Source organism: Bubalus kerabau, chromosome 8, assembly GCF_029407905.1.
Source record: "Bubalus kerabau isolate K-KA32 ecotype Philippines breed swamp buffalo chromosome 8, PCC_UOA_SB_1v2, whole genome shotgun sequence".
Taxonomy (NCBI): domain Eukaryota; kingdom Metazoa; phylum Chordata; class Mammalia; order Artiodactyla; family Bovidae; genus Bubalus; species Bubalus kerabau.
In genome coordinates this window covers 47,414,394-47,442,099 of record NC_073631.1, presented here as the reverse complement: position 1 = coordinate 47,442,099, position 27,706 = coordinate 47,414,394, and the positions used below count along the sequence as shown (strand labels likewise).

At 42.1% G+C, this 27,706-nt stretch overlaps 1 protein-coding gene and 2 long non-coding RNA genes across 5 annotated transcripts in view; 2 read left to right on the top strand and 1 right to left on the bottom strand.

Moving 5' to 3' along the window:
* Window positions 1–437: 437 nt before the first annotated feature.
* LOC129659093 (uncharacterized) lies at window positions 438–6,935 on the bottom strand. Of its 2 annotated transcripts, XR_008717790.1 has the most exons (3): window positions 6,342–6,935; window positions 5,911–6,041; window positions 438–1,072 (listed from the first exon to the last, which is right to left on the bottom strand). It is a non-coding gene; the product is annotated as an uncharacterized LOC129659093 (long non-coding RNA). The 2 variants fall into 2 exon arrangements; XR_008717789.1 differs by having other exon boundaries at window positions 5,911–6,935.
* A 372-nt stretch (window positions 6,936–7,307) lies between these two features.
* Window positions 7,308–27,706, top strand: part of NAPEPLD (N-acyl phosphatidylethanolamine phospholipase D) — a 57,541-nt gene continuing 37,142 nt past the window's right edge. For both annotated transcript variants that reach the window (XM_055590161.1, XM_055590162.1), the window contains exon 1: window positions 7,308–7,783. In XM_055590161.1, the coding sequence (XP_055446136.1) occupies window positions 7,584–7,783 (200 nt within the window). In that variant the 5' untranslated portion in view covers window positions 7,308–7,583. The remainder of the gene's footprint in view (window positions 7,784–27,706) is intronic.
* Window positions 8,342–25,759, top strand: LOC129659094 (uncharacterized). The gene is made up of 3 exons (XR_008717791.1): window positions 8,342–8,477; window positions 10,912–11,055; window positions 24,004–25,759. It is a non-coding gene; the product is annotated as an uncharacterized LOC129659094 (long non-coding RNA).

Genomic DNA, 27,706 nt, shown 5'->3' with positions numbered 1-27,706 from the left:
CTGTAACAAACTACCATAAATTTTGTGGTTTATACATGTTTATGTATTTTCTTACAGTTCTGAAGCCAAAAGCCCTAGTTGTTTTCACTGGGCTAAAGTCATGGTGTCAGCAAGGCTGGTTTCTTCCAGAGGCTGCCCACCTTCCTTGGCGGTGGCTGTGTCATGCGAGTCCCCGCTGCTGGCACCACAGGGCTGCTTCTCTTTGACCTGCTTGCTGCCTCCTTCTAAGGTCCCTTGTGATTACATGTAGGGTCCACGTGGATAATCCAGGCTGATCTCCCCGTCTTAAGACCCTTAATCACACGTGTAAATCTCTTTTGCCACATAAGGTAATATTCACAGGCTCTGGGGCTTACGGGGTGAATATTTTCAGGGGGAGAGAGGATTCTTTAGTGTAACACAGGGAGCCATATTCTTTGTTCTTGAATTGGAAGCAGTTGACACACAGCTGTTGTTGGCTGGGGACTTGGGAATTTGGGGAGGAGGACTGGACAAGTAACCCTCACTAGTCCTCAATCTCTGAAAAATCAGGTAACCTGAGGTGTTTGTTGGGAAGAAGGCAAGAAATCTTTTCTCTCTCTGCCATAATAAATGTCATCCAAGTTGAATTAACATTGTATTGTTTCTTTGGGCAGCGAACTGAATATAAAAAGAAGTTATATTAATACAACAAGTCAATAGGGAAGTGTCTATTTTAAGGTCCAACCATCATAAGATAAAATGTTTAGTTAGCTAGAGTGAAGAGGATAAATAAGATTTAATGTCTTCAACATTAGCAGTCAGTTTTTGCTGTTTAGAGTTTGAAAAGTATCTGATTCTTTATTCTAAATTCCAATCTTTGGTTTTAACTCTGTAATTCAGCTGCGTGGAAACCCAAAATAATGTTAGCAGAAAAGCATGAGAACAAAGAAGGCTGATTTTTTCTCAGGCAGTGTGCCCAGATGAAGACTTCCCTCACATCATATTCTTTCAACCACTTAGGTGTAGGAGGAGTTCTCTCTCATTGGAGAAAATCAAAGTGGGTCTTCCCATATTCTTCTGGTTATTTTGTCAGTGGATTCAACCTGACAAGCTAATAACAAAAGGATTAAACATTGAAGTGTATAGTCAACATGAGCAGTGTTTTAAGTTAAAACTTATGTTTTAAAAGTTAAATGAAAACTAAAATCAAATAGAAAAGTCTAAAAAAACCCTTGAAGTCTAATAATTTTTCGTAATCACAAAATACATATGTATTGGTGACTTTAAGTTTCCTCTTTCACCGTTGATGGTTTTATATATATATATATATATATATATATAAAGTTTCATGATTGAAAAATAGCCTAACACAGAAGTCAGCAACCTTTTTTGGTAAAAGGTTAGATAATTTAGGCTTTGTGGGTCATGTCTCTGTGGCAACTACCCACTTCCGCCCTTGTATTGCAAAAGTAGTCAGATGATATATAAATGAATTAATATGACTTTATATAAATAAAACTTTTATGGACCCTGAAATTTGATTTTTACAGAATTTTCAGGTATCACAAAGTATTATTTTTTGAATTTCCTCTCAATCATGCATGTAAAACTGTAAAAAAAAAAATCATTCTTAGCTCACAGGCCATACAAAAACTATAAAACTGAAGAAAAGGATGACATTGGACTGGCAGTGATTTCTTAGATATAACATTAAAAGCACAGGTAATAAAAGTAAGAATAGACAAATGGGGCTATATCAAACTTAAACTTTTGTGCATCAAGGACACAATTAATAAAGTGAAAAGAACCTATGGAATAGAAGAAAACACTTGCAAATCATATTTCTGATAAGCGGTTAATATCCAGAATATATAAAGAATTCTACAACTCAACAACAGAAATCACTCAATTTAAAAATAGGCAAAGGAGTTCAACGGAAATTTCTCCAAGATGATATATATTAATAAACGGCCAACAAGTGTACAAAAAGATGTTAAACATCCCTAATCATCAGAGAAATGCAGATCAAAATCACAACAAAATATCACCTCATACCCTACTATCAATAAAACATGGCTACTATCAATAAAACAGAAATGACAAGTGATGAAGATATGGAGATATTTAAACACTTGTGCACTATTGGTGGAACTGTAAAATGATGTAGTCACTATCGAAAGTATAAAAAAATTAATCAGATCAGTCGCTCAGTTGTGTCCGGCTCTTTGCGACCCCATGAATCACAGCACGCCAGGCCTCCCTGTCCATCACCAACTCCCGGAATTCACACAGACTCACGTCCATTGAGTCGGTGATGCCATCCAGCCATCTCATCCTCTGTCGTCCCCTTCTCCTCCTGCCCCCAATCCCTCCCAGCATCAGAGTCTTTTCCAGTGAGTCAACTCTTCGCATGAGGTGGCCAAAGTACTGGAGTTTCAGCTTTAGCATCAGTCCTTCCAAAGAAATCCCAGGGCTGATCTCCTTCAGAATGGACTGGTTGGATCTCCTTGCAGTCCAAGGGACTCTCAAGAGTCTTCTCCAACACCACAGTTCAAAAGCATCAATTCTTCGGCACTCAGCCTTCTTCATAGTCCAACTCTCAATAGAGTTGGGAGACCAGAAGGGGAAGCTGTCACACTGTACGATGATAGCAGACCCCAATGGAAAGGAGAAAGACTCTTCTTTGCTGGCAAGGATTCAGCCAATGGAAAGTCATGAATTCTGTTGCCTGAGCCCTCCCAACTCCCTTTCCTCCTCCATGAAAGGATGCTCCTTCCATTGCTCTCTTGGGACTTGCACATGGCTCACCATGGTTGCAGACCTTGGACTGCAATTCTCTGCTGACCCCAAATAAACCCATCTTTTCTGGAGAAATATCTGACAGCCTTATCTGTAGGGGCAGCCCAAATGTCCATTGATGGATGAATGGATAAATAAAATATGGCAAATACATACAATGGAATACTATTCAGCCTTAAAAAGGAAGAAAATCTTGTCACATGCTATAACATGGATGAACCTTGAGAAAATCACACTAAGAGAAGACATGGGACTTCCCTGGAGGTACAGTGTTGAGACTTAGCCTTCCAGTGCAGGGGTTGGGGATTCAATACCCACGTGCCTCATGGCCAAAAAACCAAAACATAAAACAAGTAATATTGTAACAAATTCAATAAAGACTTAAAAAAAAAAAGAAGGCAGTCATAAAGAGACAAATATTGGATAATTCTACTTGTTTATGTGTTGCTGAAGGGAGCATGGATGATTCCATTTGGATGAGGTTTTTGAATAGTCAAATCCACCTAAACAGAAAATAGAATGGTGGTTACCAAGGCCTGGGAGTTGGGAGGGAAAGAAAGTATTGTTTATGAGTATAGAATTTTAGATTTGCACAATGAAAACATCCTAGAGATCTGTTTGCCATCAATGTGAACATACTTAACGCTACTGAACTGTACCTTTAAGAATTTCCACCTTAACCATTTTAGTTATGTGTTTTTTACTGCAATACAAGAAATGAAAAAGTATTACTATAATATAAAATTTGAGGCTTTTATATTCTGAGAACTAGTTTGAATCAGAACCAAAACAAACTAGGGGGCAGGTTAGATCTGGTCCTCAGGTCAACTTTGGTTGATCATTGGCTTAATGTAATCCAACTTACCCTGTAGTCAGCATGCAGTCTTCACATATTTAACCTGCCCCCCACAATCTTTTTTATTAGAGTCATTGAATGTTACAACTGTAAGTGGCCATAAAGACTTGGTCATTTTGGAGGGTAGGAGTGGGGGCCTGGTGATGTGAGATGGGTATTTTCCAAGGTCAAAGAGGTAGTTAATGGCAGATTTAGACGTTAGCTGCCTCATTGCTATTTGGAGTTATCTATAACAAAGGTCCATCTAGTCAAGACTATGGTTTTTCCAGTAGTCATGTATGGATGTGAGAATTGGACTATGAAGAAAGCTGAGCATCAAAGAATTGATGCTTTTGAACTGTGGTGTTGGAGAAGACTCTTGAGAGTCCCTTGGACTGCAAGGAGGTCCAACCAGTCCATTCTAAAGGAGATCAGTCCTGGATGTTCTTTGAAAGGAATGATGCTAAAGCTGAAACTCCAGTACTTTGGCCACCTCATGCGAAGAGTTGACTCATTGGAAAAGATTCTGATGCTGGGAGGGATTGGGGGCAGGAGGAGAAGGGGACGGCAGAGGATGAGATGGCTGGATGGCATCACCGACTCGATGGACATGAGTTTGAGTGAACTCCGGGAGTTGGTGATGGACAGGGAGGCCTGGTGTGCTGCAATTCATAGGGTCGCAAAGGGTCAGACACGACTGAGCTACTGAACTGAACTGAACTGATAGATTCTTAATGTTCATGCAAACAATTTTTGATTTAACTGGAGGTGAATGCAGTAGTTAATTCCACAGCTGCTGCTATAAATACACATTGAATTAAACTCCCCTAGTAAGTTACACGACTGAGCGACTTCACTTTCACTTTTCACTTTCATGCATTGGAGAAGGAAATGGCAACCCACTCCAGTGTTCTTGCCTGGAGAATCCCAGGAACGGGGGAGCCTGGTGGGCTGCCGTCTATGGGGTCGCACAGAGTTGGACACAACTGAAGCGACTTAGCAGCAGCAGCAGCAGAAGTGACTTAGCAGCAGCAGCAGTAAGTAGTCATGTGGTGCTCTAGTCCTCTGTGCCTTTAGGCTTGGAGTTGGGAAAAGAAAGGACAATACTGATTGCAGAACTCACTTTACAGATGAGCTATTGTGCTAAAATTGGTTTATATGTGGTTTTACAGAAGTTATTTAAGTAGAGCCTAAGATTTTGTGAAGTATTTAAAATAAGCTCATTTAATACTAGTCTCCAGAAATGTTACCTTGGCCCACCTAACTACTTAAGGGATCTGTGTAAATTTGCTCCTCTTCTTTACAGCATTAATTAACATTTAAAAAAGAAGTAATGTTTTTAAAAAATTCAACAGTAAATTTTAAAGATCTTATAGGCTTTATTCAATGATTCATGAATTTGGCAGCATCCCATCTCATAGATAGAAAGAAGCTCCCAGGCATTGTACAAAATTAAAGAACTTTACAGGCAGAAGGGAGTGGGACCTGGAAGTCATACTAGCAGAAAGTGAATTGGTTGTGACAAGGTCACTTTCCTTTAGGGGATGATGTGGGTCTGGGTGTGTCCTGTCATGACATAGATATATCAGGCTGATTATCTCACTAGTGTTGACCAGGTGATTCCTTGATTGACTGGTTTAAGATTGGGAGAGGCTGACATTATAAGTCTCCATTTGGTGATGTGGAGCTAAGCATTAATTGACTCCATTTTAGGCCTGTTGTCTTATTTTTAACAGTGACAACTTAAAATTCAAACCATTATATGCCAAATGCCTGACTTTCTAGGGGTCACCAAAGAGCGAAGGACATATAAAACCCAATTCAGCAGGTCAGGATCTAAAATTAAACCATGAGTGAAATGCAAGAGGCACAGCGTTCATTCTGCTCTGTACTGTGAAAGCAGGACAAGGTACTTTTGCCTGGAATGATAAAAATTGGTATACTAAACAGCTTTTCATTGTCAAGAAAAATTAAGCTTTAGAAGTGTTAGGGGAAGTACACTGACTGAAACAGCCCACCCTGGCCAGGCACCATATAACTATTTGCATGACTTGTTTTACAACAGGAGGTCCTGGTAAGGAACAGGGAACTAATAAGCCACCACCAACCAGAAGGGTTCGGGAGAGGTCAAAAGGAGACACCATGTATCTGACCACCTCCCCAAATCCTTCTGTCTGGCATCCATGTTGGCTGAACAAGGAAGGCATGCACCACCAAAAGGACTCTGAGTCAGAATGACTGGCTAAAGACAACCTGGAAATTAATCCCATCACCATAAAACCCGAAAGCAGAGCAGTTCTCCTGGGTTCCCTTACCTTGTTGCTCTCTGCTCGGGTGCCTTCTATCAATAAAGTTTCTTTGTCAGCACATGTCTCCTCCCACAGTTCTTTTCTGAGTGTTAGACAAGAGGCCGCTCTTGGGGCCCTGGGTGAGGGAGCCCCCCTTTCTACAACAGAAGTAGAGTAGAAATGACAACACAATCCATAAAGTTTATGTGATATTCCCGAGTTTAGAAAGCATAAACATTAATGCAGTGCATGAGCCTAGGCAATATCTTAGTTTAGGGGGAAAAAAGGCTTAAAAGACCTTCTTGGGACAATCACATAACTTGAAAATGGACTGGATGTTAAATACCATCAGGGAATTGTTGTCTTAGATGTGGTACTGGTATTGTGATTCTGAGGCGAATGTTCTATTTTTTTAGAAGACACAGGCTTAAGTATTTAGGGGTGATTGATTTTGATACCTGCAATTTATTCAGACAGTATAACAAAAAGGTATCTCTATTTTCTGTATATTTGAACATCATCATAAAGAATTGGGGTGAGGGGAGCAGAGGGCATTTTTCAAAAGTTCCTCAGCTAAGGGCACTGTGAGGACCTCCTGAGCTATCAGTAGCTTCAATTTATAGTTTGGTTTTGTAGCGCTGTTTCTTTTCCCTGCTGCAGCGAGGAACACTCTGTGACCCAGGAACAAGCAGCTCTTAATCACCCTTAAGTCAATAAGATTCAGCTGCAAGCTCCCCGAGGGGGTAAAAGTCCACACCTGATATAATCTGCTTTACATTCCTACGCTATTACACTTGGCACGTTCACCTTCAAATTGCAAAGTAATTTGTTTTGCATTTTCCCGCAGTTGTATCTGCATTCGGAGGCCCAGGCTGAAGGCATTTCTTTCTGGCCCGTGAACACCCAACCACTCATTGTTGAATTCTATTTGCATCTGTCTATACTTTAAAACACTTTAAAAAACAATGAATTGCATCCTGCAACTCAAAAATGAAAACTTGGGGAAAAGCTAAGAATAGTAATCTGGTGGTATTTGGTCATCACCGTAAGTATCTTGCTACCTAAGCTTCCCTGGTGGCTCAGACAAAGCGTCTGCCTGCAATGCGGGAGACCCAGGTTCGATTCCTGGGTCGGGAAGATCCCCTGGAAAAGGAAATGGCAATCCACTCCAGCACTCTTGCATGGAAAATCCCATGGGGAGGAGCCTGATAGGCTACAGTCAATGGGGTCGCAAAGAGTCGGACGCGACTTGACTTTCACTTTCACTTGCCTACTAGGATAGCGCAGGCTAAGAACCGCCACCACGCTTCCATTTAATTTTAGCAATGGGCGGCTGATCCGGGAGCTGTTCAAGCTATCTGCAAGTTAGCGTCTGGTCTAGGACAGGATAGCCAGCATAGTGTCAGAAGGGCTTGTGCGGAGGGCGAGTGGGGCAAGGACAGAGGCCGGGCCGGGCCGGGAGGGGCGTAGCGTTCCGCGGCACCTCCTTTACCAACACGGCCTCGCCGGCGGGGTCCGGCCATCTTGGTAAAGGCCAAAGCAGCGGCCAGCCCGGGGCTGCCGGGTTCGCTGGCGGGGCTGCCAGATTCGAAGGTCACAATGAGTGAGTGATCGGGCGACGTGGAGCGGAACCTAGCTCGGCCAGGGCCCCGCGCGGCCTCGGGCCGCCGGGTGGGCTGCGGCGCCTGCTCGGCCCTGGGATGGTGAGGCGGCGAACGCTGAGGCGCTGCCTGCAGCTGCTGGCGCCCTTGGCGGAGCCGGCGCGGCGGGGCCGGGGGCGGAGAAACTCGGGCGCCGGCCTCCGTGGCCCCTCCCGCTGCGCTGGGGCGCTGTGGCCAGTAGCCGAGGAGCAGCAGCAGCAGAAGCGGCGGCGCGCGCGCCTGACCGCCCCCCGCGCCTGGTGAGCCCACGCCCCGCGCCCGCCTCCCTCCCCCGCGCTTCGCTCAGTTCCACCGCGCGATTCGGCTGGCTTCCTCTCGGTCTCTGGGAGGAGCGGTCCTCACGCCCCGGCCTGGGGCTGCTTGGCTTCTTCGGCGGAGTAGAGCGGGCTGTGGGTGGATTCCTGCTCCCGAGCCCTGCCTCATTTCGGAGATGCTGCGCTTTTGAATGGTAGGGCTTCGTTTGAATTTGTGCGGAGCCCACATCTTTGCGCTGCGTGTTTTAAGAGCCACATAGTTCTGTTTTTTTTTTTTTTTCCCCGCGCTTGGTAGAGTAGCCGTCTCTGGGATTTGTTATATATAGGTCCAAGCTTCTCTGCAGTTCACGAGGTAGCATCTTCACCGACTGGAATATATGTGGGTGTCTTTTGGTGTATGTAAATGAGTGGTTAGACAGCTTCCTTAGAACAGTTTATTTCTGCTTCACCTGTAGTACTTATTTCTAAAAATTCGTTCCGACAGGTTTCTCCCCATTTATTTTGAAAGTTAACCACGGAAAGGAAACGAAGAGCTAAAGTTTGGAGCAAGGTGCGGCGAGGTGGTAGAAGACGGTGCTTTCTTTTTTTGTTGTTTTTGTTTTTTTTGACCGTGCTTTCTTGTTTTCTGTTCGGTGGTTTGTTTCTCAAGTTGAGTGTTACTGCAGGCTTTTCAAAACAGGTATTCAAATAGTTTTTACCCCCTCCTTTGACTAGAACTCGCTATAATCTTGGTAGTTGAGATCAATACGTTTCTACAGGTTTCTGAGTCTAATGCATCATATCTCTGTTGTACCTGGAAAATTCTAGTATGAGAAAAGTTAACCTTTAAAACGTCACTTGATTTTTGGTTTTTCCTTTACTGCAGTTCTGTATATGTTATAATATGACTCACCTGGTTTACTTTGGCTAATTAACATCAAGTGTTTGCTAGTTGATAATTCTGGTTAATGTATTGAGAAGGTGATTCTTGAAATACAGCTCTCTGAAAATTAAGAAATAATTTCCATCTTTGTTAAGAATGAATATCTAGCAGTTCCATTTCTATTTTCGGTTTCATTGGTTTTGATTTAGCCTCAGACATCCATATTGTTTAGGAAGAAGTTATGTAATGTTTAAAAAGAAAAGATTACCAGTTTCCCACAGTAGTCTGATTTTGTTGGAAGAAAATTTCAGTCTGTTAGAGAAGAAATTTAGGTCTTGTTTAAAATTTAAGAGCGCTACTGACTTCAAAATGTTTTAAGTTAAGTGAAAATATAGTCACAATTTTCAGATTTAATTACATTTTGCAGATCTTCCTGCTGCAAGAATTTTGTAGTCTCAAAGAGACGGTAATACTTAGTATATTTCTCATACTCTTATTTTCATTCAGCGTCTCACATTTCATATTGCAAAATTTAATTATGAAATTAATTCAGTTATAACTATATGAAGGACATTTTAATACAAGCATTCCTTCGTTGGGTTAGGGTTTTAGTTATACTTTCTATGATAGAGTCATCTTATATGAAAAGGGTGTTATGTTAATTTTGAGTATTAGTGAACTTGGGAAATTGGGGCTATTTTTAAGAATATTTTTGTCTGTGTTTGAAAAAGTATTCCTTGCCTTTAATTTGTTGTTTCATTCTGCTTTTTCTTTGTAGTGGTAGACAGCTGTAATTATAGTGAGTTTTTCCATTCCATTCTATTCTTTTTTTCTTTGTAAATTAGAATATGCCTGTAAGTGGTTTGTGTTGATCTGGGCATTTTAGATTGAAATGCATACAGGTAAGAAATGTTTTCATTGAAGTATTACTGGGGAAATGACCTGTGCCCATAATTAGTGAGCACACAATTGAGGCTGAAGGCCTGAGGGCATGCGTAAAACTGGTATTTAAAGAATTACCCATGTGATTTCCAGTCTAAGTCAAATCATGTACTATTCTACATGCTAGAATACTGAAGACTTCTACCTTTCTATATTTCTAGTGCTTTTCCTTGACTTGTCTTTTGAATTTAATACTCATTAATTGTGTATTTAAATATTTTAATTAACAGACTTTGTGATAGATTATGCATGAACTTATACATCTCAGGGGCAGTATTGTTACGTCAGAGATACAGTCTTTGCCAACTCAGTTGTTTAAATAATGTATTGTTGCAGAAACCAGAAATCGAGAAACCAAGCACCATACTCGGAGAGTTGGAGAACTCAGGTTTATTACGCTGCTGGGCCCAGAGGAGTTAACACTCCAAGCTCTGAGCCCTGAACAAAGGGGTTACAGAGTTTTTATAGACAGACTATAGTGGGCAACACTAGCTGCTAACAGGCTGGTTTAAACTAAGGGGTTTTGCGCGCGCAGGAACAGCAGTCAAAATGGGGAGGGGATGCCTGACCTTTACACGGACAGGCGTGATTAAGTAGGTTTCCAGGGGCTGTGCAGTTGCAAAGAGCAGGACAAGGGTGAGTGAGATAAGCTCCAGTTCCTAGTATTCCCCACATTCTGAGACTCTGTGACCTACATGATCCAGACTTTGCAAGGAGCAAGCTGAGTTACAGAGGCAGAAGGAGCAGGAGATTATGTAAAATTTTAAGTTTTCCTCTTCATTCTCCCCTCTTGATGCTTCTATCATTCATTGTAGAAAGCATCATCTCATGTTTTGGTAGGACATTCAGAGCTCTCCATTGTTTAGGGAGCTATATCGAGCTATTACCATATGTAAATTTATGGATTCAATCCGAGAGGTTATGATCCTGGTAATTGTATTGAGGATACAAGGGCCAAACAAGAGCACTGCAAAGAGCATAAAGAGAGGACCTGTTAAAGGGAGAAGCCACGATCCTCAGCTCCAGATATTGTTTCAGTTATCCCAGGAATTAGCTAGTTTCTCCCTTAGCTGTTAGGCCATGTCTTTGACTATTTCTGATTGGTTACATGCTGCTTTTAGCAGCGTTTTTCATTCAGGAAGAGGCAGATTCCTCCCTTTTTGGCTGTCAGTAGGCCTAGCTCTCTCCTGCTTTATAAAACCACCTCAGCCAGGAAGTCTAGTTGGTCCTGTAATGAAGACAACAGCAATAATACCAATCAGGGTTAGAGGCCAGGTTTGACAGTGAAAATCCATCCATATTTTGATAGCTGGATCCTAAAGCTTCGGCTGTGTGTTGACCAGCCAGCTGCTGGAGTGTGACTGGAGCAAGACTGAAGGATCCTCAAGCTTCTGCTGTGTGTTGACTAGTCAGCTTATGGAGTGACTAGAGCAGGGCTCAGCGTCCTTCACGGGTAAGGGCTGTTGTCTTTGGAACAGGACCTTAAGGAGGTTTTGGGGGGTCCTGAACTGCTTTCCAGGTGTCTTCATCACAGGAAGTCACTGCCTTCTTGACTCTGGTGTGGTGGATCCAAGGAATGACACCTATAACTTTAACAGCAGTAGGGGTTGCCAGGACAACCATGTGAGGGCCTGTCCAAACTGGCTAAAGTGGTTCCTTGATCCAATCTTTAACCCATACCTCATCTCCTGCTGATAGGGATGAACCCAATTGCCCAAAGGAATGGGTGTCCTTTCTAAGGTTTCTGGGGCAATTTGGTGGAAGACTTCTCCCAGGGCCTGGAGGTGTTGGGACATCTCCAGGTCAGCTAGTTGTTGGTGGTCTCCCTTGAGCTTTTCTGTCACTGGGGGTGGTCTCCCGTATAAGATCTCACAGGGAGAATAGGGCCTCGGGGTGCCTTTACGGAGGGCGGTGAGAGTCCACAGAGTGATAAGGCAGCTTGTTCCAGCACTGTCTGGGTGTTGGCCGGGGGGTATTCTTGTTGTACTACTACCTGGGGAAACAAACCTAACAAGAAAGTTAAAGATATATGGCCAAAAGATTAATAGAAGTAGGAAAGCTGCTGGGGGGCTAGCCAGGAGAACCAGGTCCAGACACTGGTTTGTAATATTAGTGTTTGTCTAAGTATGAGAAGATGCAAGAATTTGGATTCATAAAAATCTGTACCTGAAAACATCTGACTATCTGAAAGCCTGTTTTTCTGGGGTTTTCCTGGAGCACAGAGTGCCTCATTTTTTGTCTCCACCCTGAACTCCTTTCAAGGGGGTGTTGAAGGTCAGCATCTTATAGTGGTCATGATTTAATCTTTGTAGAGGCAGCTGGCAAGGCCAGCTGGCCAACTTCCAGTCAGCAGCGCCCTTTCATAGCCACATATTTGACCATGTTTTGGGGCATTTCGTGGTCATTATGTCCCACGGTGCTGGGAAGTCTCATTCCCACATCTAACAAAGATTCTGTTGACAGGCCACTCAATGTGTTGTCACTAGACCAGGCCTGGTAAGTAGCAAAAGTCTCTGGATCATACCTGTCTTACTAGCCTCTTGGTCCAGGAAAATATTTCTTCTTGTTGCTTCTTCCCATATCTAGTTACATTATTACAATTATTGATCTCATATGGAACTGCATACCAGCATTTTATCACAGGCTCAGTCACACATTTGGTAACATAAGAAATAATCTTCTGAAGCAAGCTACATAGAAAACAATATCAGATCAGATCAGTCACTCAGTCGTGTCCGACTCTTTGCGACCCCATGAATTGCAGCATGCCAGGCCTCCCTGTCCATCACCAACTCCCGGAGTTCACTGAGACTCACGTCCATCGAGTCAGTGATGCCATCCAGCCATCTCATCCTCTGTCGTCCCCTTCTCCTCCTGCCCCCAATCCCTCCCAGCATCAGAGTCTTTTCCAGTGAGTCAACTCTTCGCATGAGGTGGCCAAAGTACTGGAGTTTCAGCTTTAGCATCATTCCTTCCAAAGAACACCCAGGGCTGATCTCCTTCAGAATGGACTGGTTGGATCTCCTTGCAGTCCTAGGGACTCTCAAGAGTCTTCTCCAACACCACAGTTCAAAAGCATCAATTCTTCGGCACTCAGCCTTCTTCACAGTCCAACTCTCACATCCATACATGACCACTGGAAAAACCATAGCCTTGACTAGACGAACCTTTGTTGACAAAGTAATGTCTCTGCTTTTGAATATGCTATCTAGGTTGGTCATAACTTTCCTTCCAAGGAGTAAGCGTCTTTTAATTTCATGGCTGCAGTCACCATCTGCAGTGATTTTGGAGCCCAGAAAAATAAAGTCTGACACCGTTTCCACTGTTTCCCCATCTATTTCCCATGAAGTGGTGGGACCGGATGCCATGATCTTCGTTTTCTGAATGTTGAGCTTTAAGCCGACTTTTTCACTCTCCACTTTCACTTTCATCAAGAGGCTTTTGAGTTCCTCTTCCCTTTCTGCCATAAGGGTGGTGTCATCTGCATATCTGAGGTTATTGATACTTCTCCCGGCAATCTTGATTCCAGCTTGTGTTTCTTCCAGTCCAGCATTTCTCATGATGTACTCTGCATAGAAGTTAAGTAAACAGGGTGACAATATACAGCCTTGACGAACTCCTTTTCCTATTTGGAACCAGTCTGTTGTTCCATGTCCAGTTCTAACTGTTGCTTCCTGACCTGCATACAGATTTCTCAAGAGGCAGGTCAGGTGTTCTGGTATTCCCATCTCTTTCAGAATTTTCCACAGTTTATTGTGATCCACACAGTCAAAGGCTTTGGCATAGTCAATAAAGCAGAAAGATGTTTTTCTGGAACTCTGTTGCTTTTTCCATGATCCAGCGGATGTTGGCAATTTGATCTCTAGTTTCTCTGCCTTTTCTAAAACCAGCTTGAACATCAGGAAGTTCACGGTTCACATGTTGCTGAAGCCTGGCTTGGAGAATTTTGAGCATTACTTTACTAGCGTGTGAGATGAGTGCAATTGTGCGGTAGTTTGAGCATTCTTTGGCATTGCCTTTCTATGGGATTGGAATGAAAACTGACCTTTTCCAGTCCTGTGGCCACTGCTGAGTTTTCCAAATGTGCTGGCATATTGAGTGTAGCACTTTCACAGCATCATCCTTCAGGATTTGGAATAGCTCAACTGGAATTCCATCACCTCCACTAGCTTTGTTCGTAGTGATGCTTTCTAAGGCCCACTTGACTTCACATTCCAGGATGTCTGGCTCTAGGTGAGTGATTACACCATGGTGATTATCTGGGTCGTGAAGATCTTTTTTGTACAGTTCTTCTGTGTATTCTTGCCATCTCTTCCTAATATCTTCTGCTTCTGTTAGGTCCATACCATTTCTGTCCTTTATCGAGCTCATCTTTGCATGAAATGTTCCTTTGGTATCTCTGATTTTCTTGAAGAGATCCCTAGTCTTTCCCATTCTGTTGTTTTCCTCTATTTCTTTGCATTGATTGCTGAAGAACGCTTTCTTATCTCTTCTTGCTATTCTTTGGAACTCTGCATTCAGATGCTTATATCTTTCCTTTTCTCCTTTGCTTTTCGCTTCTCTTCTTTTCACAGCTATTTGTAAGGCCTCCCCAGGCAGCCATTTTGCTTTTTTGCATTTCTTTTCTATGGGAATGGTCTTGATCCCTGTCTCCTGTACAGTGTCACGAACCTCATTCCATAGTTCATCAGGCACTCTATCTATCAGATCTAGGCCCTTAAATCTATTTCTCACTTCCACTGTATAATCATAAGGGATTTGATTTAGGTCATACCTGAATGGTCTAGTGGTTTTCCCTACTTTCTTCAATGTAAGTCTGAATTTGGCAATAAGGAGTTCATGATCTGAGCCACAGTCAGCTCCTGGTCTTGTTTTTGCTGACTGTATACAGTTTCTCCATCTTTGGCTGCAAAGAATATAATCAATATGATTTCGGTGTTGGCCATCTGGTGATGTCCATGTATAGAGTCTTCTCTTGTGTTGTTGGAAGAGGGTGTTTGTTATGACCAGTGCATTTTATTGGCAAAACTGTATCAGTCTTTGCCCTGCTTCATTCCGTACTCCAAGGCCAAATTTGCCTGTTACTCCAGGTGATTCTTGACTTCCTACTTTTGCATTCCAGTCCCCTATAATGAAAAGGACATCTTTTTTGGGTGTTAGTTCTAAAAGGTCTTGTAGGTCTTCATAGAACCGTTCAACTTCAGCTTCCTCAGCGTTACTGGTTGGGGCATAGACTTGGATTACTGTGATATTGAATGGTTTGCCTTGGAAACAAACAGAGATCATTCTGTCGTTTTTGAGATTGCATCCAAGTACTGCATTTCAGACTCTTTTGTTGACCATGATGGCCACTCCATTTCTTCTGAGGGATTCCTGCCCGCAGTAGTAGATATAATGGTCATCTGAGTTAAATTCACCCATTCCAGTCCATTTCAGTTTGCTGATTCCTAGAATGTCAACATTCACTCTTGCCATCTCTTGTTTGACCACTTCCAATTTGCCTTGATTCATGGACCTGACATTCCATGTTCCTATGCAATATTGCTCTTTACAGCATCGGACCTTGCTTCTAACTCCAGTCACATCCACAGCTGGGTATTCTTTTTGCTTTGGCTCCATCCCTTCATTCTTTCTGGAGTTATTTCTCCACTGATCTCCAGTAGCATGTTGGGCACCTATTGACTTGGGGAGTTCCTCTTTCAGTATCCTATCATTTTGCCTTTTCATACTGTTCATGGGGTTCTCAAGGCAAGAATACTGAAGTGGTTTGCCATTCCCTTCTCCAGTGGACCACATTCTGCCAAATCTCTCTACCATGACCTTCCCGTCCTGGGTTGCCCCATGGGCATGGCTTAGTTTCATTGAGTTAGACAAGGCTGTGGTCCTAGTGTGATTAGATTGACTAGTTTTCTATGAGTATGGTTTCAGTGTGTTTGCCCTCTGATGCCCTCTTGCAACACCTGCCATCTTACTTGGGTTTCTCTTACCTTGGGCGTGGGGTATCTCTTCACGGCTACTCCAGCAGAAAATAATATAGCTAGCAGTTATTAGTAAGATTACAAGCAAGAATTTAAGTCAGGAACTTTCACTGGGTATACTCTGGTGTACCCCAGGTCATCTGACTCAGTTAAATGATTATAGCCAAGTGTTAATCTCCTGGTTGTACATCATGGAGCATCTGACCTTTATCCAAAGACTGGTTACTGAGATAAGCTTTAGAAACAATCTTAGAGTGTCCTTTTTAATAATGTAATTAAACCTTTTAGCAAATAACAAGGAAATATCTCAGAAGTGAGTCTTAATAAGCACAGACCTTAATTAACAAAACTAGAATATTCAGTGAAACATAATTTTTTTCTTTTTTGGAGAACTCATTGTGAGGACATTAACACTGTAGCCAGGGAAGGCTTTAACCCATCAGATAAAAATGTCAGGGAGCCAGGAAAAGCCAAGATTTCCCATAGCCCTGGCTCTTTAATTTTCAGCTGTTGTTTATCCATTTTTAATTTCCTGATTTAGGAGCAGACTGTTGCCATGTTTTAAGGACATCAGGATAGCAAACATCTAATTGTGAGGGCTTATATTTTTTTGTTGAAGCCGAATGAGCTTTGTCTACATGTACCATAACCTTAACTAATGTTTATTTACTTTACCAAAGTAACAGAAAGATTTTAAAAACAAATATAAATCACTTAAAGGCAAAGAAATTAATAATCTGTTATCAAAAGCTGCATTCTAAGAAAACTTTGTTCTCTAAACAGAAGACCAAATTCCAGTCTGGTACCAGCTTACTGTTAATAACAAAATTTGTTTATCTGCTTAATTTTAGAAAGTCTTTTCCTAAATCTTAAAGAACTAGCAGTATTTTTCTAAAGGCATGAGAGTAAATCCATAGAAGGGATGTTTAAAATCTGATTCTATTGCAATTGACAAAAGAAGCCTGGTCATAACACTTTAATATGATAACTAGAATTATAATTGACCATATTTTATCAGGGCATATCAGAGCTATATGAATGTCACATAATTTTAGGATATCTATATTAGTAACATCAACCATACAGTATAACCTGAAAATATTTATCATCCCTTTAACAGTCCTTCCCATGTGATTTAACGTGTCCAATGAATCAAGGTAGCTTAATAGCTCTTTGGAAAGTCTCGGGCCCTCTGAAGCATCCCAAAGTTAGCTAAAAGTCAAGTTATTTAGGAAGTTTTGTCAATAAATGTCAAAAGGATTTATAACAGTCAGGTAGGATCATGTAAGTTACTGTGAAATAATAGTTATTTACTGTCACACAGAGTTGGACACGACTGAAGCGACTTAGTAGTAGTAGTAGTTAGCCAAAGTTAACAAAAGGTTTCAAAGGTAAATGTAGAATGGATCAATTAAGAGGTAAACTTAAATCTATAATTAAAAGCAGTTCAACATCTGAAGAGAGTATGTCCTCTTAACAGAGAGAAAGGCCGAATTTAAGTTTTTGCACCAGCTTGCTTTAAACTCATTTAGGTAAATTTAATTAAATTTATTTTAAACTTAGTCCTACCAATGCACAAAACATTTTTTCAGGGTCCACCTTTCACATACCTTTTAACCACTTTCTTTAACAGCCACCTGTAAGTCAGACCTACTTTCTTTTCCCTTTATAAAATGTAATTTTTTTATATCTTCTTTATTAAAAACATACATCCTACTTCTTCCTTATTAGATTAGCAAACAAACATTAATACTAGATATTTAATGTTGAATATTACCCAGTTTATGTGACTCTGAAATTTATTTGGATTAATTTTTTTTGTATTTAGAATTGTTTGATTTGTAAGCGCTTACTTTTCTTTAGGCCAATTAAATTAGAACTCATTTACAACTTCAACAATATCAGAAAAAAAACAAAAGACATACACTGAGACATACATAAATCCAGACAGTCAGAGATCTTATAGTTTTCTGTTTGAGATTTAAAATCTCTCTTTGACTCCCGTTTTTCCTTGCTTGAAGTTCTAATTTGCCAAAGGCTGAGGTCTCAGGCAAAGTTGGCTGTGTGTTTCAAGGACATGGAGAGGGTTAACTTCAAGCTTTTCCCTAGGGAAGCCTTTTAACAAGCTAGTTGTTTTTAATTTCAAATGCAAAAAGAATTGGTTTTGCAGTTTCCAAAAAGAAAAATTTCTTTCACTCCATTCAGTCAGCAGTCACGCACTCACAATCATTCAGAGGCTATCACAATACTTCCCTTCTCCCAAGTCCCCAGGTGTCCTTAACTGTTGCTTCCTTCCTGGGAGCTCCAAGGAGATTATCAGTCACAGTACTTCCCTTCTCCCAAGTCCCCAGGGTTCCTTAACTGTTGCTTCCTTCCTGGGAGCTCCAAGGAGATTATCAGTCACAATGCCTCCATTCTCCCAAGTCTCCATTTCTCCCTATCTGATGTCTCCTTCCTGGGAGCTCCAAGGAGGTGATCAGTCTCTTCTTCTACCCGTTGGGGTAGGAACTGACTGGGGACTGGCCCCAGGACCTTACCTGATTCTGTGGCCATTCCTGGTGAGTTGGTCTGTCCCTCCAGTGAGTCCATCTGGGGGCTCGGCCACCTGGAGAGTCGGGACACCAGGCTGAAAGAGAACCCGGAATACCATCAGGTGGCATGCCTCCTCGTTCATCTTGGGGTTCCTTTGCTCCAGCCCAGCCAAGCCACCAGTCTGGCGGCTCAAGGGGTCGGCATGGTTGGAATCTTGCTGGGGCCTCCAGAAATGTTGCAGAAACCAGTGGTCAAGAAACCAAGCACCACACTTAGAGAGTTGGAGAACTCAGGTATATTACGCTGGTGGGCCCAGAGGAGTTAACTTACAAGCTCTGAGCCCTGAACAAAGGGGTTACTAGCTGCTAACAGGCTGGTTTAAACTAGGGTTTTGCGCTCGCGTGGAAACAGCAGTCAAGATGGAGAGGGGATGCTTGACCTATACACGGACAGGCATGAATAAACTGGTTTGCAGGGGCTGGGCAATTGCAAAGAGCAGGACAGGGGTGAGTGAGATAAGCTCCAGTTCCTAGTATTGTTAAGTCCCCACTTTCTGAGACTGCGTGACCTACGTGATCCAGACTTTGCAAGGAGCAAGCTGTGTTATAGAGGCAGAAGGAGCAGGAAGTTATTTAAAATTTTAACTTTTCAAAAAAAAAATTTTTAACTTTTCCTCTTCAGTATTATAACTTCATAATTTACAAAAACTCTTTCAAGTATTTTTTTAAATATATTTACATTTAGTTTGGTTTTAGAGACTTACATGAGATTATTAATGCCCTTCCACAGATGAGGGGAAGAGGAAACCGAGAGCCCGGGAGATTTGAGTGATTTACCCGAGGTTCCTTAGCCTAGTAGCCCTGGCCTTAGGCTCAGTATGTGTATATGCTGCTGCTGCTTATTAGAAAGGGGTATCAGTTGAAGCCAAGGTAAGAGTGGTTTGGATCAGCAAGCTTTGGTCAGCATCACAGCCGTAAGTTGTACCCTTAAAATGGTAGTACCATTGGCTATTGGGGCACAGGGCAGGCATCTAGATGGATCAGCATAAATTCAAAAGTGACTGAAAATCAACTCAGTACAAGCCTGCTACCTGGAACAATTCATCTTTCCCCTCTGAGGCAGCAGATTTTCCTATTTATTTAATTTGGGGGCCTTCCCAGATTAAGAGACAGTGACATACTGTTTAAACAGTATATCCTGTAGAGTTCTGTGCGCGTTTGTAATGTCTCTCAGCTATAAGAATGAAATTGTCAGAATACACACCAAGATTTCTCATTATTCCGGCACTGCTTATAATGGGGAGATGCTTGTTTTGCTTAAAAAAGACCCTGATGCTGGAAATACTAGACAACAGCAGTAATTAGTTTTGAAAATTGTTTTCTGTATTTTGAAGATCCTTCAGATTACAAAGGTGTTTGTTTTCAAATTACTTTGTTCATTCTTTAGGCTTGTTTAGAGAGTTCATGAAAAGTACTGCTGTGTATATTGTGCTATTGTATGGCTGAAGTAACTAATAACAAAGAGTTTCTGAGCTCAGAGTTCTATTTAAAACTTGAGGCAAGTTTATCTGTTTATGAATTAAACTATGTGAAATATCTCCCATGAGGTGAAGTAAAATGTGTTACTTATCCCCCCATGCTGACCACAAGCTATGTTGGTTCTAAGTGTTTCTGAGCATAATTCTGATGAGAATATGGCTAATCAGCTGTCCAGCCTTTTGCACCAGGCAACCCTGGACCCTTGGAGTGCCATGTAACTCTCTGGCCTAACTTGTTTCTCCTGTAAAATAAAGAGGTCACAGAGGAATGACTTGGGTCATGGAATGCTCAAGTTACAAAGGACTAAGTATATGGCTGAGTCCAACCACTTTTACAACCCTGGACCCTTGGAGTGCCATGTAACTCTCTGGCCTAATTTGTTTCTCCAGTAAAAGAAAGAGGTCACAAAGGGATGACTTGGGTCATGGGGTGTTCAAGTTACAAAGGACCTAAGTGTATGGCTGGGCCCAACCTCTTTTAACTTACAGATTTCCTGTTTCTACCCCAGAAAGTTTTAGGCCTCTTATGATACCATGGAACTGAAACATCAAAATTAAACTCTTCCACCATTTCACAGAGATGAGGTACAGCCCTCCCTGACTTACGATGGGGTTGGTGGTGGTGTAGTCACTAAGTTGTGTCTGACTCTTGTGACTCCATGGACTGGAGCCCATCAGGCTCCATGATGGGGTTACATTCTCATAAACTTAAGTTGAAAATATCATCATTTGAAAATCCATTTACTATGCCTGTCAAACATGATAGCTAAGCTTAGCTGTCTTTAAGCGTGCTCTGAACACTTAACCTTGGGCTTCCCTGGTGACTCAGATGGTAAAGAATTTGCCTGCAATGCAGGCAGTGTGGGTTCGATCCCTGGGTCAGGAAGATCCTCTGGAGAAGGGAATGTCAACCCACTCCAATATCCTTGGGTGAAGAATTCCATGGACAGAGGAGCCTGATGGGCTACATTCTATCGGGTCACAGAGTTGGACATGACTGAATGACTTTCGAGCACTTACGTTAGCCCACAGTTAGACAAAGTCATCTGCCACAAAGCTTATTCTATAATAAAGTGTTGTATATCTTATATAATTTATTGAATACTAGTGAAAGTGAAAAATAGAATGGTTGTAAGGATATGGGTCATTTACCATGGTAATTGCTAGCCAGCGACCCGTTATCCTTTGGGAACTGTGGCTTGCTGCTGCCCAACAAGGCAAGAGGATCTTTTGGTCCACGTATTACCAGCCCAGGAAGAGATCAAAATTCACCATTCGAAGTAGGATTTCTACTAAATGCATCATAAAATCATAAGTTGGATCATTGTATATTGGGCTTCCCTGATGGCTCAGTGGGTAAAGAATCGACCTGTAATGCAGGAGAAACAGGAGATGTAGGTTTGATCTCTGGGTTGGAAAGATCCCCTCGATGAAGGCATGGCAACCCACTCCAGTATTCTTGCCTGGGAAATCCGTGGACAGAGGAGCCTGGTGGGCTGCAGTCCATGGGGTCACTAAGAGTCAGGCACGGCTGAGCACATGGCACACACACAAGTTGGGAACCATTTGTACTTTAAAACTGTTGTTTGAATTTTGATTCCTTTTTCATTCTTTCCTCATATAGTGTCTCAGTTTTATACATATATATGAAATGTCTGTTGTATGTAAACATGTGTGGCTGGCAGAGGCCATTTTTGGACTGGGTGAATGGTAATGTTGGTGAACTTGTTGAATGTCACCACAGTGAAGAATTTGACATACACTTGTGATGTTCTCAGCAACATTTTCTTGGTTAAGCGTGATTATATTGAGCTTTGTAATTTCTTTTTTGCTTAGCTGCCCAAATATCTTACAATCATACTTTATAATAATGGTGGTGATTTAGTCACTCAGTCGTGTCTGACTCTTTATGACCCCGTAGAGTGTAGCCCTCCAAGCCCCTCTGTCCGTGGGATTCCCCAGGCAAGAAATACGGGAGTGGGTTGCCATTTCCTTCTCCAAAGGATCTTCCTGACAGAAGGATCGAGCCCACGTCTCCTGCACTGCAGGCATACTCTTTACTGCTGAGCCACCAGGGAATTACCCTTTTTAATAGTGCTCATCTCCAATTTCATATAAACTGTCTACGTTCTAATACATTTTGTTGAAGACATAATTATGCATGTATATGGTACCCTGAGGCCACAGAGTGATCAGTCTTCAGATTATCCCAGGACTGATGGAGTTCCCAGGATACAGGACTTCCAGTGCTAAAACTGGGAAAGCCCTGAGTATTGATCCTCTTACCTGAAAGTGTCTCTTCTTGGGATTTAATTAAAAATTCTTCAAGTTGGAAGGATAAAACGCCAGGTAGTTATATACTGCTGCTGCTGCTAAGTCGCTTCAGTTGTGTCCAACTCTGTGCGACCCCATAGACGGCAGCCCACCAGGCTCCCCCGCCCCTGGGATTCTCCAGGCAAGATCACTGGAGTGGGTTGCCATTCCCTTCTCCGATGCATGAAAGTGAAAAGTGAAAGTGAAGTCGCTCAGTTGTGTCTGACTCTAGCGACCCCATGGACTGCACCCTAGCAGGCTCCTCCATCCATGGGACTTTTCAGGCAAGAGTACTGGAGTGGGGTGCCATTGCCTTCTCTGAGTTATATACTAGATGAACTCAAAGACATATTTTCAAGGCAAGGCAAATATCTGCAGGGCCTCATATATATTTTCTGTTTATATGACTGAAATATAGGATTAATTTATTCTTTTCCATGTAACTTTAAACAAAAATAATTTAGGAGTTAAATGAAATAGTTATATCATTTAAAATCTCCATGTAAAATTAAAAGGGCAGTTATAAGAGAATTGGTATTTATTGTCTGCTAAGTGCTTTTTACTTTGGGGTCTGAGAAGCATTGTTGAAAGCAAGAAAGGCTAGCCTGGGTTTGTGAGACCATCCGGTTGGCTGTGTGCTACTAACTTTAGAACCTAGATATCTGTTCAAGACAAAGTTTTTGGGTTTTTCTTTCATATTCAACATGATTAGTGGAAAGAGCATGGATTATGGAGTCTTATCAACTTGGGTTAGATTTCCAGGTCCAACTGTTGCCAGCTTTTTGACTTTATGCAAACTATTAAATTCTGTGAAGCTCTGGTGTGTCACCTGTGATATGAAGAGAATATCTGTTTGGTGAGAATGTGAGGATTAAACTAGATAATGGACGTGTATAAATTGTCTGACACATAGTGCTCAATAAATGACATACTTACAGCAGTCATTGTGCCTCTCTGTGGACCCATGTTTGGATTAGGAGGGCTCTGTTTTATTTATTTATTTATTTATTTATTTATTTATTTTGGAGGGCTCTGTTTTTGGATAATTAGATTACATGTTTTAATAGCTTCCCTAAACTTCCAAGTTAAGATCATTGTGTCAGTCAGGCTTAGTTTTGGGAGGTCCAGAGTTGCAAGGCCCAGGCTGGTACCTGGCCTCTGTCTGAAGTCCTGGCTCTCTGTGCCGTTCCCAGTGAGTTGGCATCATATTCATGGCTCAAGATGGCTTGAGGCAGCAGGATGCAGGGAGACTCGAGAATGCCTCCCTTTCCCTTAAGGAGACTCCCGGAGGCACGCTGGGAGACTTCTGCTTCTGTCACATCCGCCACAGTGTCATCAGTGTGGCTGGAAGGTGTGGAAAGGTAGTCATTAATTGGGGCATCAGTCAGCTCAGTTGTGTCCGACTCTTTGCGACCCCATGGGCTGCAGCACGCCAGGCTTCCCTGTCCATCACTGTTGCCCTAATGGGCCAGGAGCAAACGAGGAGAATGAAGACAGAACATGAAATGTGGTGCAGTGGGTCAGGGGACCTGCAGTCTCTACTGGACTGAGGTGCAGAGTCCACTCTGCGTACAACATTTATTCCTAATTGCAGACTACAAGATTTTCTCAGATCTTACCTTTTTTGGTTCCCTTTTCATATGAACTTTATTTTTTTAATATAAATTTATTTTAATTGGAGGCTAATTACTTTATAATATTGTAGTGGTTTTGCCATACATTGACAGATCTTACCTTTTTCAAGACACACGCTGCGTTAATCACGTGCTCCTAGATGTCCTGTACTGCACTGCCGCAGTCCAGACCTCCTTGTGTTTACCTCAGGCCGTTCCCTTCTGGGCCAGTCTCGGGAACAACTAGCAAGTGTGTAGGTAGAGTTCACGCCTGGCACCGACCCGATGTTCCAAGGTCCATGCTTTTATGATCCTAGTCGTACTCCCTTCTGGTTCTGGCCTTGAGGTTTGTAATAAGGAGATTATTCTTAAGAAAAACATGAAAGGTAATCATTAACATAATTTCTTAATATATGCTGTTTTTCTAGGTGCAATTTCTGTGGAATTTCTCAAGGCTGTGAAAGTACATTATTAGGAATTCCCACTACACATCACCAACTCCTGGAGCTTGCTCAAACTCAGTTCATCGACTTGGTGATGCCATCCAACCATCTCATCCTTTGTTGTCCCCTTCTCCTCCTGCCTTCAATCTTTTCCAGCATCAGGGTCTTTTCCAGTGAGTCAGTTCTTCGCGTCAGGTGGCCAGAGTATTGGAGCTTCAGCATCAGTCCTTCCAATGAATATTCAGGACTGATTTCCTTTAGGATTGACTCGTTGGATCTCCTTGCTGTCCAAGGGACTCTCAAGAGTCTTCTCCAACACCACAGTTCAAAAGCATCAGTTCTTGGTGCTCAGCTTTCTTTATAGTCCAACTCTCACATTCATACATGACTACTGGAAAAACCATAGCTTTGACTAGATGAACCTTTGTTGACAAAGTAATGTCTTTGCTTTTGAATATGCTGTCTAGGTTGGTCATAGCTTTTCTTTTTTTTTTTTCTTCTTTTTTTTTTTAATTAATTTTATTTTATTTTTAAACTTTACAAAATTGTATTAGTTTTGCCAAATATCAAAATGAATCCGCCACAGGTATACCCGTGCTCCCCATCCTGAACCCTCCTCCCTCCTCCCTCCCCATACCCTTCCTCTGGGTCGTCCCAGTGCACCAGCCCCAAGCATCCAGTATCGTGCATCGAACCTGGACTGGCGACTCGTTTCATACATGATATTATACATGTTTCAATGCCATTCTCCATGGTCATAGCTTTTCTTCAAGGAACAAGTGTCTTTTAACTTCATGGCTGCAGTCACCATCTGCAGTGATTTTGGAACCCAGAAAAATAGTTTGTCACTGTTTCCATTGTTTCCCCGCCTATTTGCCATGAAGAGATGGGACCGGATGCCATGATCTTCATTTTTTGAATGTTGAGTTTTAAGCCAACTTTTTCACTCTCCTCTTTCACTTTAATCAAGAGGCTCTTTAGTTCTTCTCAGCTGGGGCATAGCTACCCTAAGTATAATTGGCATTCTGTTACTGAAGAGAAAATGGGGACTAGATTTTATGGTAGGCATCTTCTGGTCTCTACCTCTTTGCCACCACTTTACCACCGCAGAATTCAGCTACTATTCCTTGATAAAGATTTTTCAATTTTTATCTCCATAATTAGTAGTCTTAATGGGAATGCCCCTTGTTGAATTCTGTTTCATCATTCTTTGTTTACTTTTGCTTCTCCTGTAGTTTGATTTCCACCAGATTCTCTGAGAAAAATTTAAGTCTATCCCAGTGAAGAGTAATTATGATTTAAGCTCCTGTTCATTTATTCATTCAATAAATACTTTGAGCATTCATCATGCATAGGCTGCTGTGGGTTATTAAAGACAATGTTCATTATCACTCAGTGTGTGTTGCGTTTTGTTTGTTTGTGTGGCTTCTTGGGTTCACAGAGTTGAATGTGACTCAGTGGGCTGAGCACGAGTCTGACCTGTCAGCCCTGTCCCTGGCAGTGCAGTCTTCCCGGTCCTAGTATTGTGTAGCCATCTTGCGGTTAGGCCACCTTGCTAACTTGGAGTGCAAGACTTTGGAGGAAGAATAGGCTTTGTTGTTGGCAACTGGTAAGCTAGCATAAATTCAAGGGTGCCAAAGTGTTTTCTTTGAGCTGGAGAATGTAAATGCCTGCGCTAGCTTTGCACAAATTGCTGATTGAATAGTGGTTCTCAACCCTGCCTACATGTCAGAATCACCCCTAGAGCTTTTAAAAATTGCCTGGGGAACACCTGCCTGACATTTTGATTCAGGAGCCTCCAGTATAGTTTAAAAAGCTCCACAGGTAATTCTGATGTGCAGCCAGCACTGAGAACCCCAAGTTTGAGGATTTGTACCCGGCTGGCTTGGAAATACTCTAGGGAGGAGTCCCACTTTGCTCTCTTATCAGTCGCCAGTCATACAAGCAGAGCCCTCCTTGATAACCTGTTTTGACCGTCAGAAGGGGAATGTGGGAGAGCTCAGAGATTTAGTACCTGGATAGGACATGTGAGACGGTGAATGTTTGGGGGACACTTAACTAGAGCTGGCCTTGCTTGCCTGTTTTGCCTGTTCCTATTGTGAAAGATTTTTTTTGAGCTGGAGAACCTCAGAAACTGGGGCTCAAGCTCTGGGGAGAGTGCAAGTTGTGGATGTGGCTGCTATTGATATTGTGAGCTTGCTTATTTTTGTTCTCTAGGGACAATAAGGGGAGTTGAAGGGGGCCGAGATTGTTATTTTCAGAACCAAACACTGCCAAGGTTTGTGAGAGCCTCCTGGTGAATCTGGAGGAGTAGGTGGGGCCGCATGGAGCTGTGGGATTACATAAGAGTTCTGTGGGGAATCGTGGTTTCCTATTTTTTTGAGTTGTGTGAATTCTAGGAAGACCAGAATCTTGTATCTTCCTCAAATAGAAGAACAGAAACATCCAGACTTTATTCCTTTCATGTTTGTTCATGCCACTGCCTTCAGCCCCCATCTCATTAGTGCAGAAATGTCAAAATGGAATTCAAAGTGGAATTTTCTCCACTAACCCTTATTACTAAAATAGTGTTTAGCATGTAGTAAAACAGTGGCTTTGGAGAAGGCAATGGCAACCCACTCCAGTGTTCTTGCCTGGAGAATCCCAGGGATGGGGAAGCCTGGTGGGCTGCCGTCTGTGGGGTCGCACAGAGTCGGACACGACTGAAGTGACTTAGCAGCAGCAGCAGCAGCAAAACAGTGGCTTAGTTATTGAGGACTTACTGTGTGCCGGACACAGGGCTGAAGGATTATGTACCTTTCGTCCAATAATCCAATGAATAGGCATCAAACAGGGAAACTAGGCTTAGAAAACATGACAGGGGTGCCAAGTTGAGAAGTATTTATTTTTAAAATGTTTTAAATCTCCTCTGCATCTTTTCCTGATAATGTGGTTTTTCCTGATAAATGATTTAAAATGTACATTATGTTCTTTTTTTTTTTTTATAATGCTTGTATAATTTACTACATCCTAGTATTCTTAAATATTGAATTAACTCAGGGATCTCAAAATACTTTTGAGCCTCAAGGTTCTTTAAGGGCTGTCTGAGGCCTTTACTCTGAGCCTGTTGTACTGACAGGAGGTTGGCTGACCAGGGTCTGACCCCAGTACTGCCCTGGGCCTTGCTTCCTTGTAAAGCCCCCACTGTTGGTTTGGTTTTTGTCATTTACCTTTTTCTCACAAAGGATCCACAAGAGTGACACCCAGGACAGAATGATGTCTGCCCTTCTGCCGTGTTCAGTGAATCATGTAACCCTTCTAGTGACTTGCTTGCTTCCCATCACCCTCTGTCAACATCAGGGCCCTTTAACTTGTCTGCATTTAGGAGCTTAAGAGCCTTTTCGGTCTTCCTGACCCCGGTAATCAAAGGACTTAGTCAGTGTGAACTATTAATACTTGGCACGTAAGGAAAAGTGTTTCTTGCCATTTCAAGATGTAGGGCCCATTGTTTTGGAAGTGCCTTATTCCAAAGATGACTTTTCATTATTCAGAGCTGACATTTTCTGTAAATATGGTATGGTTGCTTATTGTTTTGTTATTTTTTTGCCCCTGAAGGATTTTGAATGCTTGGAAGTTAGGGGCTTGTATACCCAGTGTACCTAGAGAGTTAGAATTTAGATAGAGTAGACAAACTGTGCTTGTTAAATAT